Here is a 16,162-nt window from a genome sequence, read left to right on the forward strand (position 1 = left end):
GTTCTTGTGGGTTCAATCTGATGATCAGTAATAGCCCCACATCCGGCTGCTTAAATATCAGGTTTGTGCTTTGATTGAAAAAGAACTCCAGGAGAGAACAAGAGGACCCACAAAGTGTTCAGACACACAAAGTACCAGCAGTCACCAGCACAACACGAAGCCACGCCAGACTGAATAAGAGCTGCTATAGAACATGCAACCTAATGGGACATCAGCACCCTTACCTCTGAGTGGGCTTTCTCCTCTGTCTGTAACGACAAAGAAAAGAATGATACTGTCATCGAAAAACAAAATTTTGAAAGAAAAATGATTGACTTGATTGACTCTGATGTGGACAAAATCAGACAGAAAAAGACAATAATAAAGGTTGCTATCTGTCTCCATCATTCATCCAGATTAGGCTTCTGAAAGATGTGAGTGCTACTGGAAGTGGCTGGTAAACCATTTTCTTCCTCAAACCAATGTGCTTCCTGTGCCATTAGAGAGCAACACTTGTCCAGAGTCTATTCATGAAACTGTGCCGTTATCTTAATGGTTAACTGAACAGAGAAATTGGAAAAGAGTGGATGTGACATTTATTTTCTCTCTGCGTCAGAAAGAGCTGCAGGTTTAAACAGTCTGGATGATTTCAAGATGGATTTTCTTCATTTCATTTGCAGCAGGCTTCAATAATCTGCACTGACTAGCACAATTCATCACAAACATTTTCTACTGAGTTGATATTTTAGACATTCAAGAACTTGTGGAAGCTGCTTGGTGCCATAAATGAAGTCTGTGCAGGTTGGAGCCTGTGTCCAGTACATTTTGGCCACTTGTGGAAAAAAAATAAGCTGTGAACAAATCATGGGCATATAATATCATAAAGGTATAATGACAAACAATTACACTTTATACCCTCTGTAGACATAAAGAAACACTTCTTTTAACTGCCTATTGATCTTTTATGGAAGTACAAATAAAACTATTTAGTTGCCATCTGGACATTTCAAAGCAAAAACAGATGCGTGTTGATGACAGTGTTAGCATATCCTGCAGTGACTGATCTATGAGTGGTACATGCGTATAGTGATAAGTTACAACATGCTTTCTCTCTATTACTTGTAAGTTATTACAATTAGTAATTAGTAATAAATTATTACTTGTAATTTATTTCAAAATATTACTCTCTATTACTAAATCGAGAGGAGAATTTGACCAGCGACTTACTGCAGAGTACAAGGAAGACGTGCTGGAGACCAGAGACAATGACGAGCCGTGGACTGTAAGCAAACAAAGTCACAAAATGTAAAAATATTACAACAATACTACAGATAAAATTCATATGCAACCAAAATTCTATATTTTCCTTTATAGAAAAGAAGGTGAAAAAAATATAAATTAAAGATATCTTCTTATTCTCATTCCGCTGACTAATTAGACGTGACCTTTGAATAAGAGGTCAACCACCAGCCGTACAGCTCCCAGTGTGAACACTGGATGTCTTTACATTAAATTTATTTCTGCTGCCTTCTGAGAGTCCATCTGTCTGCTCTTGGAGCGCGGAGTGTGTCCTACCTTCATCGGTGCTGTCCCTGAAGGAGCCGGAGCGACTGATGGCCCGTGGTCGTTCCTCCAGGGAGTTGGCGCTGCCGCCCAGAGGGTGACCCTCTCCATACAGGTCGAAGGAGTCCTGGGCTGGGATGCTGTTGGAGCGGCTCATGCTGCTGCTGCCTGGTGGCAGGTTATACTGGCTGATGTTGGTGGGGCTCACTGTACAAAGGAACAAACACAATTACATAATGTCAATGGTGGGTCATTCAGGGAGGTATCCATTATTATTATTATTATTATTATTATTATTATTATTATTATTATTATTATTGTAACAATAATAACAACAATTAATAATAATTATTAATAATAAATATAATAATAACATTATAATAATAATAATTATTATTATTATAACAATAATACAGACAACAACAATAATAATTATAATAATAATTAATAAATATAATTATAATAATAATTATTAATAATAATAATTATAATAATAATAATAATTATTATTAACTCTTACATTTCTGTACGATTCATTGGTTGCAGAGACGAGAACCCTCTGACGGCTCACATGATCAAACAATGGCACAGAAGCTTAAATAAATGTCTCCTTTAATAATGCATTTTCTTTCCAAAGCAATCCAGTCATATCTCATTTAACCTATAGTATTTTATCAATTTCAGGAAAACACATTATTAAAGAAAAACTATAATGACAGACAGTAGATTTTTCTCTAGATATCTTCATAACACCAGAGATAATTAGATGAAGAGTATAAAATGTATGGACAAATACACATGCAAGAGTAAAATATTATAAATGTCACTCATTTAAACAGATGAAATTAAACCACCACGCTTGTTGGATTCAAACAGGTGTGGTTTGCTGAAAACTAACTGATTAGTAGAAACACAAATATTTAAGAAGACAATAAAAATAAATGGGCTAAAGATTTGACTATTTGGATTTCTGATTATTTGTTTTTGCATCGTTTGGTCATGACAAGCGTCCAAATGTTGTGGAATCGAAATTACAGCTCTTAAGTAGCAATAAAGAGGATAAATCACAAATAAAGTCAAACTACTCCAATAAAGTTATAGTTGTATGAGATTGTATTATCAGAATAAAGTGAGAATTTTCAGAAAACAACATAATATTACTGAGTGAAGTCGTAATATGACATATCCACAAATTCAAAAGCTGGCTAGACATTTCTGTCAGGTGAGTCCTGCACACTTACACAGGTTGGAGTAGTGATATTTCCCAGTGGTGGTGCAGGGAGCTCCGGGGGGAGAGAGGGGAGACTGGCTACCTGTGTCCTGAAGCCCCCCTGTTGAATGGGACCTCAGCCACTCCTTCCCATCTTCTTGGGACGTCTGCCTGGAGGACGGAGGGTACCTGAGCCAACAAAGACAGCAAACTGAAGGCATTAAGGACTGGATTTGGAAGTCCAAGCAAAGATGAAATACATGCAGAGCTGCATAACGAACATATGAGCAATGGTTAAAAAAAAAAAACACACACAAAAAAAAACCATGCAGATGCAACACACGGATGTCAAATGCATGCGTCTTCACACACACTGCTTTGCCTAAAATCTGCCCAACACACTGACACTGCCGCTCATCTCTTCTCTCCACAGCGGCTCAAGCGGCTGAAGGCCCTCTTATCGCAGGCATGACAATCGGCCATATTTAATCCTCTGAGGATGATAATTGAGTTTGCACTCATCCCTGTTCAATGCCGTCTTACTACCAACACTCCCATTACTACGCTTGTCACATCTGGCCCCGCTCCAGCCGCCTCGCCTCTGCTTCGCATTCTCTGCACCGGGGATTGGGTGTCTGAGTCCGAGCTGAATGGTGTGACACAGCAGCATTTGTACCCCACTCGAACTCAAATGGAGCAAAATCCAAGAGTGTCTTTAACTCAGCATACTTAGTGCTTACAAAATGCCCATAAATTGTACAAATAAACTATACAAATGAGGAGGAAGTTATTAGTTTCAAGAAATCTTAGGATCAGGCAGTGACATAACTCCTGGTTTAAGATGTGAGCAGACAACCAATAGCTGCAGCTGTTCGGTGTAGTATAAGATCAGATGCTTTTAAGTCCATATACAGTACAGTGCCACACCATGTACCACTGAAATAAAAAATAAATGTCTAAAAGCAACATGCGTCTAACCCCTCGGCACCAGTCCTGTGAAATTATCTGGGAAGCTGTGCCACTGTGAGGAATGGGTAATAACATTTCAGTGTCAGTATCCATTCTATTCCTTCCCTTTGGCTAACGCAGTGAACGTTATCAGGTTGAGTTCATTCTGGGAGCTGAGCGAGATCTGCTCCTTCATGGTGGCTGCTGCTGTTGTGACTCTAATAGCGAATGAGTTGAACTCAGTTGAGGACGTATGAAGAGATGAGACACACATTCCATCTGATCCATCGGAGGCATCACTCACACCAGAATTCTTCATTAAGGTAATCTAGATTTCTGGACTGGTAGTAGTAAATATTGAGGCTGTCATCACAAATATGCCACATCACTTTGTTGGATGTAAAATAGTTGAAATACGTTCACAAAATTTGGTTTGAGAAAACATTAAACTACTACTGGGTGAGAAAAGTTCCTATTTTTGTTTCCATGTCTGTTTAATGCAATTATTTCTGAAAAAAAAAAGAGTAAATCTTGATTTCGAATTGTGCAAATCTGCTCCTTTGGTGTGAATATTGCATGAGATAATCACATCTTCTCATCAACAGATCAGTGGTTCCAAAGAAATTGCTGTTATAAAGCCACACCATGCCCCACATGCAACTGCATTTAAAAGTATGATCATGATCATGTTCATGAAAGTGTGTATTCATGGTCAATGTGAGTGAATGAAATGATGACTAGCTACAGATGAGTTGTACCTCAGGCCCTTTTTGGGGAGTGTGTTTCTGTCGAGAGGCATGCTGTTAAAACACAGAGGATGAGTGAATTAGACAAACACCAGGAAAGTCCTGTTTCTTGAGAAATACAATTGGCTAAACTTTACAAATTAGTCTCCTGACACACACACACACACATACACACATGTCAAGACATACATAATGGAGGAAACAAGGACATTACGGATGCATCACAGTAAAACAGACACAAGGTCTAGGCTAACACACAAATTAAGTATTTTAAGGGGATTGTTTCATTTTGGAGACAAATGGCTAAGCTAGGAAGGGGACCTAGGTTAATTTGTTCTGTAGCATACAGTGTGTAGACAAAACAATGGACACATGCAGATTAAGACTTCTCATGGGAATGATTGTCCAAAATGAACCCAATTTATTTTTGAACTATTTCTCTGGCATAACACAGCTACCAGCTAACACTTGTTAGCAGGTGATTTAGGTGGATAACTAGTTAGGTTAGGCTAGAAGACAATCAGTCATTAGTTCTATACACTGAATCATGCGTTTCATGTTTGTTTAACACAAATTGACCCAGAAAAATATTGCATTTAATGAATTTAGATTATTCTCCTTTTCAAAAACAGAACAGAAATTTACATTTGATTGAAACTAAACTCCTAAACCTACGACCTAAGCTTCCGCTCCATTGTGTCTGTGTCGGGGAAAGGTGGGGGGGGGGGGTGCACTTTGTCTCTGTTCTCAAATGAAACAATGAATACGATTCGGTCCAATCGTATTCGCTGTTACTCACCCTTCAGACAGGGTGGACTTGACACTGCCGGTTCGTGTGACCTTGGGCCCGTGGTGGCCCATTGGCAGATCAATTGACTCAGAGCTGGTGTGCAGACTGGTCATGCTTTGGCAGCTCAGTGTGTCCTTGCTGCCAGCTGAGGAGCTACAGGCAGGCCAGGGCCGAGCGTTGGAGGGCAGGGAGAGGCCAGAGGCCGGGCTGGAGGCCGGGGAGTCAGTGCACAGGTCTGGGGTTTTACCATACAGCGGGCTGCTGCTACCGCTTAGGCCGCCGGCGCTGCCCAGGCTCCCTGTGCCAGAGGAGGGTGAGTCCAGGCTGGCCTGCCTTGCCAGTGTGCCGTGGGGGCTGCCCAGTATTGAGGGGCACTTGCCAGAGTCGGGCGTGCCCGGAGAGCTGGCCTTGCTGCTGGCTTTGGTGCCAAATAATCTGGGGGTAGAGAGGTGGGTGCAGTCATTTAGAAATGCTCAAAGGGCTGGTGATGAGCATCTACAGACCCAAACAGGAACATGAGAGACTGAGGTAAACTTCAGATCGTGGACCAATTGCCATTATAGAACATTCTATAAGTGTGCATCAAAATAAGTCAGAGATTAGCGTGGTAGTGAGAAAAAACAGTGACTAAAGCATCACCGAGACTTTACTGTAACACCAACTTAAACTACACATGAAAGACTGAGCAGCAGACCCCAACTCATTTCAACTGCAAACACTCATTTACTCCACATCTGTTGTCACAGCTTTGACCGTTTCGATCCAGTGGCTTCTCAAACGTGTTTGAAGCTCCACATATGGGACTCTTGTTGCCTATGTGCCAATATGTCATTGCAATCACATGAAATATGTAGGTGACACTCTAAAAAAAAACAAAAAACATGCAGATGAAACGGGTTGACTCGGTAGATCGGATGGAAGGGATGTTCGGAAACGCCTGCTGAATACAGGTCTCTGATGACTCAGGGATGGCTTCCTGTCTTCTGTCTGCTCTGATTAAAACAGCCATGTAGGATTTGCCTAATTCAAATTAAAAGCTATTCAGACCTTCATCTTCAGGGTTTCATCTGCAGTGTTTTATCACCTACACCAGGGAACCATCTGTGGAACAGCATCCGTTGACTACGCAGCAGAGTAAACCCAATCGGTTTCTCTATGAAGGTGATGAAAACCTAGTTATTAAGTGTCTCATTTTGATCTTGTACATCCAAACATTACCTTCAGCCACTGCTGATGACATCAATAAATCTGCACTCGTCTACATCATCCAATCACTGAGCAGCCCAAACATCAACTCAGCTTCGAAAATAACACCACTTCAAATGCTGCAACAGTTGTGTTGATGGAATTGCGTGCATCTTTGAAATATGACCCGAGCTTACATGTTTGTTCTGTTTCACTGTTACTATCAAAGGCTGCCTGAGAGTATGTCACGAGATGCTTGATTCACATAGAAACATGATTGGTGAGAAACAAAGCGAGGAAAAAAAAGCTGGAGAACGTTTCGTGTGTCTGACCTGCGGAACGTTGGAGAAGCGATGTCGGGGTACTTGGATCCTGGCTGCCTGAGGCCTGATTGGCCCGTTGAGCTGGATGTGGGGCTGGATTTGGGGGAGGTGGACAGTCCCGCTGCGGGGTCCTGGTCTGAAACCGCCACCTTCTCCTTGTCCGTCTGGTTAACGGTGATGGGACTGGAGCGGTCGGAGCTTATTTTCCCGTCCCTGCGTTTGGCTTGTGTCGCTGCCCCTGCAGCCGACTTGCCGCTAACATTGGAGTCGATGCTGCTGGAGCTGGAGCGATGCCCGCTGCGCCCTGCTGTGGCACCGCTGGACGACTTGGCCGGTCTGGGTAGCGAGCGGTACTGCAGGGTCACTTTGGAGCCGCTGCAGCTGAGCAGGACGCCGTCGTCTTGAGGTTGAGAGCCGTCCAGGCTGGTTTTACGAACGCCACCGATGCCCGTGCCTTTCCCAAGAGCGGCGGAGGATTTGGGCGCCTTACCCAGCGTGGCTGAGCCGCTGGTGAGCGTCGCACCACTAGAGGTGATGAGGACGCCGGTGGCACCAGGGATCTTCTTGTATCCGAAGGAGCCAGCAGCTGAGGGGCGTCCGATGCCAGAGGGTGGCTTCTTACCTTCATCTCCACTACTCTTCCCAGCATCAGAGGGTGAACGCTGGATGCCAGCTGAACTCTTGGACGGTGCCTTGCCCTTCTCCGAGGCCTTGGCATCATCGGTTTTGCCTGTTAATTTGCATAAACACTTATTAAACCAAAAAATGTTAACCCTCAGCACATTCTGCACTTTTGTTTTTAATAACCTCAGTGGAAGAAAAATCAAACGAGGAAACCGTCGGGCCAAAAGTCAGCCGCATTGAAAACCATTACTTTATAATATAGCTGCTATAAACTGCTGAGTGGCCGGAGCATTTCACAACAACTGTGAAGCGTTCAGGCTCTGGTATCAGAGAGAGGAAACGTGTAATCATCAGTTTTCAGACAGGGGGTAACAAATCTGCTCCTGGTGTCTTGTGTGTGGATGATACAAGATTACTCAGATGCTCCTCAGCCGTTAGTGAACCCTAACAGTGGAGGATTTGAAAAAGCTGCCCGAGAAGATCATGAATGAACTGAAATACAACTGAATTTAATTCATATTTTAATTATAGGAAGCTTAAAGGCGCCGCAATGCAGCCATTGTTAAATCCAATTTGTGCATGTTTGTACTTCAGGAGGTCAGAGTATAGTTTAATCCCTATGAAACATGAAGTACTGTTTTATCATCAGGTAATCCTGACATATCTGAATAAGTACAGATCACCTCATAATCGTCCAACATAATCTAAGAGTTAATTTATAAAGTCTTTCAAATAATCCAGAGCCCCTGCTCTCTTCTAGGATCTGGTTCATATCTTGTATCATCACACAGAATCAGAATCAGAATTATTCTAAGGTGTTGCAGCTCCTACCTGGTGTCTTCAGGGCAGCAGAGGTAGTACCCTTGGATCTGGGCGGAGTAATGCCCACCTGGGCCGTCATGCCCCTCCTCCAGGAGCCCGTCTGAGACATCTGGGCCACCGCAGCAGCTTTAGGACCAGGTTCCTCATATTGATTCTGGGATTGAGAGGAAGAGGAGCCAGAGGAGGGCTTCCAGCGGGATGAACTGCTGGGGTCCATGCTTGCTTCCAGCTCCTCCTCAACCTTCTTCAGGTCCTCGGCTCCAGCCCAGCTGCTGCTCACCTCCTGCCCTGCATGTTTGGACCTGCTTCCTCTCTGGGTTTGGAGAGTGGTGAGGTCAGACACGCAAAGACACGGATATTTTAATGTCTGTCAGCACAACGTAGCTTATTGGCATTCTAAATATATCATAATGTTATAGTAAATTGAGACAATGTAAAAGATGTTAAACCTAAAGAAATATTATTCAAACACACACCATCTCCATGGAGAGAGATAGCCTGAAAAAGTGTGGGGTTTGTCTGAGTGAGGTCATTGCTATCTTTGGATATGCCCATGTGCGGAACTCTTTTGGGATGTATACACACACACACTCACACACACACACTCACACACACACACACACACACACACATGGGCAAGCCTGCCTCAACAGTTTCCCTTGCAACACCAGACTCTCTGGAGGGCCCAGGCTGCTGAAGGGGCCACAAAAATAAGACACAGACGTAGCCTGTCTCACTGAACAGACCGGCCTTGATTCTATATTAATCCAACACCCTCACGTCTCCACGTGTTTTAACAACAGCAGCTGTTAAAATGTGCAGAGATGCTGCAGTTTATTGCAGCACTTTAGGATGAATGACAGCAGAACCCCCCCCCCCCCACGCACACGCTGCAGAGGAGGGGTTTAGAACACGGCTGTTGGTGTTCTTACCTGCGTTCCTTTGCTTTTGCGTGACGAGCTGACAGATGAGTAGGTGGGAGTGTTCACATCGTCGGTACTGATGTTGTCCAACGTGTCGCTCAGGCCGCTGCTCACTGAGCTGCTGTCGTCCCAGCTGCAGTGGGGGGGGGGGATGAAATCTTAGTCATATTTTTAGCATTCTGATATTGTCATCTCATTATAATTAAAGCTGTAAAGTGAGATGGGGCGGGGGTGTATCATGTGGTGGCCATGGGTGCGTGTCTTGGTTCTCCTATCAAATAAATGAGTGTTACAACATTTTTCGTACTATAAGGCGCACTGGATTATAAGGAGCACTGCATTAGCTCCCTTAGCAAACTTTACGATCATTCGAAATCGACAACTTTGCCTAATTTTGTTAAACAGCAGCGCTCCTTTTAACGAACAAATTGACTTGTGGGTATTTTGAGTTCTATTTGGGAACGGATTCGTGGTTTTGGCTCATTGATCGCTGAGCCTCTCATTAACCCAGAATAAATGTGTGAAGGAAAAAAAAAAAGGACCTTCATTAGCATGTAATTATTTAGCGTCTGTGGAAGGTTGACAGACACCAGGAGCGCCTTAAATGATCCAACAGCCATTAGTTACACATTAAATTGAAATGAAAACTCCTGTTTCTTGGATTTGCAAACACATTTTCAGCTGTCAGACACAATCAATCACCTTCAATAACAGGGCGTTAAAACTTCTTTTTCATTGTGCACTCTGCAGCTGAGTCTGCAGTACAAACGCACACAGACACTGACTGGTTTCCTTGGCAACATGTTGCTTTTCTTTGTTTGTTGGAGCAAAATTGCACCCAGAATTTAGCAAAACTGACCAAAAATCATTCAGGTTTAACTTTGGAAAGAAGAAATTATTGAGTGAGATAGAAGACAGACTGAAAGAGAGAGGAGGTGACAATCAAGAATTAACAAAACACACGGTGACAGACTGATTAGTATCATAGTGACAGGTAAAGACTTCTAGAAAAACAGCCAATAATTTCCTTTGCCAAAATTCAAAAGCACTTGAAAATCTCCATCTGAATGATCCTAAATGCAGCCAGTATCTGAAAAGATGAATAATAATAATAATTTAAAAAAAAAGAACATCTGAAAGAACTTCCAGAAGCTAATTACACTTTTCTTCAGCGAGTCAATTCAGTCTCTCCATCTATAATTCATGGCAGGCCTGGATAGAAAACCGAAGGCAGGCTGAAAATGAGAGAATAATGAGTCATTTTCACAGAGGAGGACGGAGCGTGTGGATGTGGGTGAGACGGGGAAGTGTGGATGAGTACATGGAGCGGCATGGGGAAGATAACACTGCTATTGATTTTCTAAAGTTTGCTCAGAAAATCAATAACCGTATGATTTATTCTAGAACCATGCAAAACCATTTATTAACTGTACTGCATCTTTCTTTTTTTTAAATTTTTTTTTATTAATGGGGTGTTAAATTTAGAATAAACTTGCTCTTGTGATGTAAAATCCATCCGTGTGACGTCACATTGATCTAGATATTCAGGATGAGCAACAATTGCCTCCGCCAGCAAAAACTGTCCATTTTTTTTTTTTTATGAGTTAAATTGTTGAAATGATGCAGGACCACAAACTGACATGATCAATCATCCAATTTGTTAAAGAAATGGTCTTAAGTGTGTCAATGTGGTTTTAAAAAAAAAAAGCTTATAAATAAAAACTTTATTGAACAACCGAATGGATTCCTCCGTCATCTGTCATCAGATTCCATCTCCCTTCATTTCAGGGCCGTTACAGGAGAAGCACCTTGGAGATGGATGGCTGACGCTCACAGCAGATTATTACACCAACAATAAATGGCATCCCTGCTGTCAGTCTGTTTGCTATCATGTATCTACAGCTTCACCGCAGTCAAGATAAGTAACAGGCTTATGATGACCTTCACACATCCCAAGTTTGTTTTCTTCCACGTAAATTGCTTTGTCTCTTCCTCACTTCAGCCTGTGGCTCTGTTTGGAACTGAGGGCTGAAACCACCTGACAGCAGCTTTCTGCTTCTGACTCGTCCTGAGAAGACAAGAACAAACTGTTGAATATATACCAGCATCAAGACGAAACGTGAAGCAGGGTCCTGGGTGGTTTGGGTGATGACAGGGGCTGTCAGGTCACCTTGATGCCGGTTTAAAGTTAGCCCTCTGCTCAGCTTATTTCGCCTCAAAAGTGACAGGAGCTGCAGAGCAGCTTCCTATGAGACCAGTCTTCAGCTTCTGATAGACAACAAGGGCAGACGGACACAAATGTATTGCTCCCAACAACGTCAGTCCAAAGCAGAACACAGACAAGCCTTAAATCTGTGTAGTTCTATTTATTTGGTGTAAAACCAATGTTTCAGAGAGCACGACAGATGAAAACGAGTGTGATGAAGAGAGGAAATTAAGGACAGATCAAACATGCAGATGGTCTTTTATGAGCGCTGATCGCTCCTTATATTTAAACTTCAAATCTGAAACATCAGTCAAGCTTTTCAAGTGACGGAACAATCATCTGCTCCGCACTCCAAATAATTACACTCCAAATCTATTTGAGATTTTATTTAAGCTGACTTTGTGGTTGTAAAACAAATTCAAGATGCCAATAATGTAGAAGGTAAATTATCAGCACCAGGTTTTTATTGTGTATAAAGAGCACCTTGAAACTGCTATTTCAAATGACAGCAGGGTGAGAAGATGACCTCTGATAGCTTCCATTTATACCGGGGTAATGGGTGAGTTTTAGCCATCGATCAGCGTCCCTATAAATTTGAACGTGAGGCAGGAAAACCTCTCTTACTGTAGCTCCAGTGCCACAGAGCTGCTCAGCAGGCAGTAAAAGATGACTGTGGTTTGTCTCTGGATGGGATGCTGGGGACTCGTGAAGAGCATCCGGAGCTCTGCAGATAAAAGCTTGAAAAAATGAAAAAGTAGAAGAAAACCACAGCACTACTTTTCCTCCTCCTCCTTCAGAATAACTCCTGGATCAGATCTGATTGTGACTTTTAACAGATTTGTGTGCAACAAAGCTCCTCCCAACAAACCTGCGCTTTTTCACACGCACGCCTCCGCTGCTCTTGGAGCAAGAGGAGGAGTCCTTCAGAATGACACAGCCGAACTCAATAACCCTCCAGCGAGGGGCGGGCGAGTCGGACCTTATGTCATAACTTCTTGAATTAACAATGAGCAACAATGTGCAGAGTGGAACTCTCCAGAGGAGGCTGATGTGGAGGATATTTTCCTCTCTGAGTTTCATACATCAGTGTAAAAACATTATTTGTGACTGTTATTCCATAATACTCTGGACTCTAATGCCCCACATAGCAAAGCTTGCCATCTGTTAGTGTGGAGCAGGGATGGCGTGAATTTGTATGATCACTAGTGTTGTAAGACACTAGTGAAAAAAAGACACCTTACTCTCTCCATCCTCTGATGCAGCTGAGGGACTCAAACCCCCAAAAATCACCAGCAGAGCTGTTCAGAGGTGATCTGATGATGGAAAAAAATGTCTATGGTGCCGTGAATGCACCGCTGTGGCTTCACTCAAGCATGCAAACATCCTCTCATGCAGTATTCACAGCATTTCTTTCAACAGCCCACGGGAGGAAAGGCTATTAGCAGCAGGAACAAAGGATAACAGCAGTAACTACAATACATTATGGAGATGAATGAGCTTTGGTTGAAGGGGTTTTAGATGTTGATTGATAATATTCAGGGGATGGCATTTAAATAAGTGAAGGTAGGATGTCAAAGAATGTCTATAACAAAAGAATACCCCTGAAACACAAACGAACACAAAAAAAAACCCCCCACCAAAGCCACTTTGAATCAGTTTGAATTTCATGGTTGATTGAAAATATATTATATTATTATTTTGTGTTTGAGTCTTTAAATGTCAAAATCCCATGAATCAAATTTAAAAATAAGAAGATCGGCAACAAGATAAAGATTCAAGACAGAAAAGTAAAAGAAATAAGGAACGATTTCTCTACATTAAAAACTAGCCTTTTTAGTTGACAATAAAATTATTGGTTGGAAATGTTGACATCTAAATGAACATTTATGACACATTTCCTATTAATTAAACTCACAAGTTCTAACTCAAGTCAGCACAAACACATTATTGTGTTTGTTACAGTCATGGAATCAAACTTCACGTGATTCTTTCCCACTGAAACGCTGTTAGAACTGTCCTCTTGTAAAGTCTTCATTTACTGACGGTCTGAATCCAGTCTTTTCCTCACCCACATCAGGACCACAGATGATCAAACGCAACAAAAATGCCCAAAACTAGAAGCTTGATAGACACAAAATAAGATTATCTGCACAGAAACAGACCCAACGGTGACTTTTCCAACCACTATGATGACTGTCACACATAAAACTCACTCTACTATCTTTAAACGGACACTTTCTCCTCTGTGATGGGCTGTACGTACAACCACCAGAACAAACTAGACTATCCCACTCCATCCGTCAGCTCCAGCTGTCCACTCACCTCCTGTGGGTTGGCTGCCGTCCCGTCACAGAGGTGTTGAGCTGCTCCTAATATCACAGGAAGCAGAAGCCCCCCCCCCCAGCTAGAGAAGCTAGAGTAGAAGCTACGAGGCGACTGGGAACCCAGAGAGGAACTGGGGATGAGACACAAAGGGAGAGAGGACTACCTCACTCTTCCTTTTTTCACCCCCTGCTGCTGGCTGGCTCCCCCCTCCTCTTCTCGTCGCCTCCCCTCCTCTCGTCACCAGGATGAGACCCGGCAGCCCTCGGAGAGCCAATGTGACACGCAGCTGTGGGCCATCGAGGGTTAATTAAAGGAGGATGACAAATCAGGATGGAGCCAAATGGAGGAGGAAGTGGACGAGAGCCCAACGTCTGTCGTCTTCACTGATTGGATGTGAGCTCATGCATAATATGTGAGGGACCCAGAAAGGTCTGACGGTACCAGCCTCACCTTACCACATTATTCATCACGCCCAAGCACAGAAACATGGTCGACACCCCAACAAGAACTGAAGGCTGTGTAAAGTTGGGGGAATTGGTTTTATCTTTCATAAGTTATGCTGAACATCTAATAACTTTTATTAAAAGCAGCTTTGCTTCTGATGCTGAACATGTCAAGCGATGAGCTGACACCACCTGGACACCTGGTTTACTACAAACCTTAAAAAGAACCGCAGATGTTTTTAAAATGAAAAAAATAAAATAAAAAATTTCCAGGTGCTTTGCCACAGAAAAAATTGTAAATGTTGATAAATGAGGTTTGCCTGTGGAATCCGATTCAGCTCGACACACCTCAGTTAAAGAAAGGAACGGAGTGACTTTGGAGGGACAGGCTGTAAATGTCAACAGGATGTCAGTGCTGCCTGGCCGGGCTGGTAAAAATGTCTAGACTTTTTACCAAAAAAAACCCCAACGTCAGTCAAACAGCAGCAAGACGCGTTCATCAAGCTAAGATGATGCTAAATGAGCGGTCTGCATTATGGATCACAACCCATTCATGAAGGAGAGAAGTTTGCATTTGCATTTTAATACGGAATGCTTTCCAAATACGACAGAATCGATTGGTTCAAGATGTGAATGTCTGCTCTAGGAAAATACTTTGAACATCTTTAGGCTTTGGATGGTTGGTTTGGGATTTGGATTTGTGTTTAGTGTGGAGCGGTGATCAACAACCAGACCAGGCACCATTGGGGGTGTTGTACCACATTCTAACCGCAGCGCAGCAGCAGCGCACCCCCCAAAACCCACAGGATGAGGCTCGACGCTGGCAGGACTCCAGAATCCATGAACTGTCTATTACCCTCATTACCACAGCTCTCTATGGGACATTAAGTTGATAGTGTTCAAAATGATTACCTCTTGTGTGATGTTTGTCTGTCCTGACAACTGACACTAAATAAAATCAGTGTTTCCTACATTTTATTTTTTTTACAGTCGGACAAGTCACAGTTTTTGCCAAACAGCTCACACATGAAAACAAGATTTGGATTAAACTGGTACTTTGTTTGGGTCATTGCAGGTATATTTTTAATGATCGAAACAAGAACAAATAACATTTTCTCTGCAGCCTCATAACTGCCTTAATTGTGCCATAAAACCAGCTTTAAACAAGATTACAGTTTCATAATCCACAACAGAGTCAGGCTACATGGCAGTAAAGCAAGTTAGCGATGATACGAGGAGCATCGGTTCTTTAAACCGATTCACCCCTTCGTACGATGAAAATGTTCATTATTATGAATTGATATTTATTCTTTGCAGCTTTAGCACTACAGTATGTGCTGAATGCATCCAATGGACCGATGCTATACCCAAACAATCAGCACTCTCCCATGTAGAACAGTCAAGAAAAAAAGATTTAAAATCCTCCACGTGTTTTTCAGGGTCTTTACAAAAGAAGAACATTAAAGAGATACAATAAATAAGCCGTATGAGGCAATTTGGTTTCATAGCTTTCCTTTTCTTTATATCGCAGACTGATGCCAGCTGCCTAACAAAACAACATGCAGGCAATATTTTAACACCATTCCCAATCCAATAAACGCTCCAGCACTGCACAAACAATAAATGAGCTGCAGCTCTGTCCTCTGAACATTCAGGCTTTCACCACACAAACCTGCTGCATTCAGGACTGAATGAATGTTAAATCACATGATCTCTACACGCAAGGCAATTCCTTTTTCATTCCATAGACCAATCACATTTTGTCTGTAGCGGACCAGCATATCTCTTACTTTATTCATTTTATAGACTTCACTTTTTAATTCAGTGACTTCAGTAATTAATGGTGCGACAGAACTCCCCGTGGTGAACAAGTAGGGAAACCTCTCGATTAACTATAAATGATTACAACCATTACTTTATGTGGAAGACACAACTGGGTGAATATCATACAAGAAAAAATAAATATAAGAAAAAAATGGAAACTTTCCCATGAGCTTCTCTGAACACATAGATGCTAATTAGCATGTGATTGTGTGGGAAGCGATTTTTATGAGGAGAAAACTATCTGTATGGAA

General features: G+C 42.4%; 1 protein-coding gene across 7 annotated transcripts in view; it reads right to left on the bottom strand.

Annotated features, from left to right (window-relative positions):
• Positions 1-16,162, bottom strand: part of nav3 (neuron navigator 3) — a 155,901-nt gene that overhangs the window by 19,898 nt on the left and 119,841 nt on the right. For 4 of the 7 annotated variants that reach the window (XM_068307488.1, XM_068307486.1, XM_068307485.1 and 1 more), the window contains 9 exons: positions 9,123-9,246; positions 8,200-8,503; positions 6,754-7,474; positions 5,246-5,671; positions 4,459-4,500; positions 2,784-2,941; positions 1,555-1,749; positions 1,207-1,259; positions 225-248 (listed from right to left, as the gene is read on the bottom strand). In XM_068307488.1, the coding sequence (XP_068163589.1) occupies positions 225-248; positions 1,207-1,259; positions 1,555-1,749; positions 2,784-2,941; positions 4,459-4,500; positions 5,246-5,671; positions 6,754-7,474; positions 8,200-8,503; positions 9,123-9,246 (2,047 nt within the window). The remainder of the gene's footprint in view (positions 1-224; positions 249-1,206; positions 1,260-1,554; positions 1,750-2,783; positions 2,942-4,458; positions 4,501-5,245; positions 5,672-6,753; positions 7,475-8,199; positions 8,504-9,122; positions 9,247-16,162) is intronic. The other 3 variants (XM_068307489.1, XM_068307487.1, XM_068307490.1) reach the window with 3 other exon arrangements.

Source organism: Antennarius striatus, chromosome 22, assembly GCF_040054535.1.
Source record: "Antennarius striatus isolate MH-2024 chromosome 22, ASM4005453v1, whole genome shotgun sequence".
Taxonomy (NCBI): domain Eukaryota; kingdom Metazoa; phylum Chordata; class Actinopteri; order Lophiiformes; family Antennariidae; genus Antennarius; species Antennarius striatus.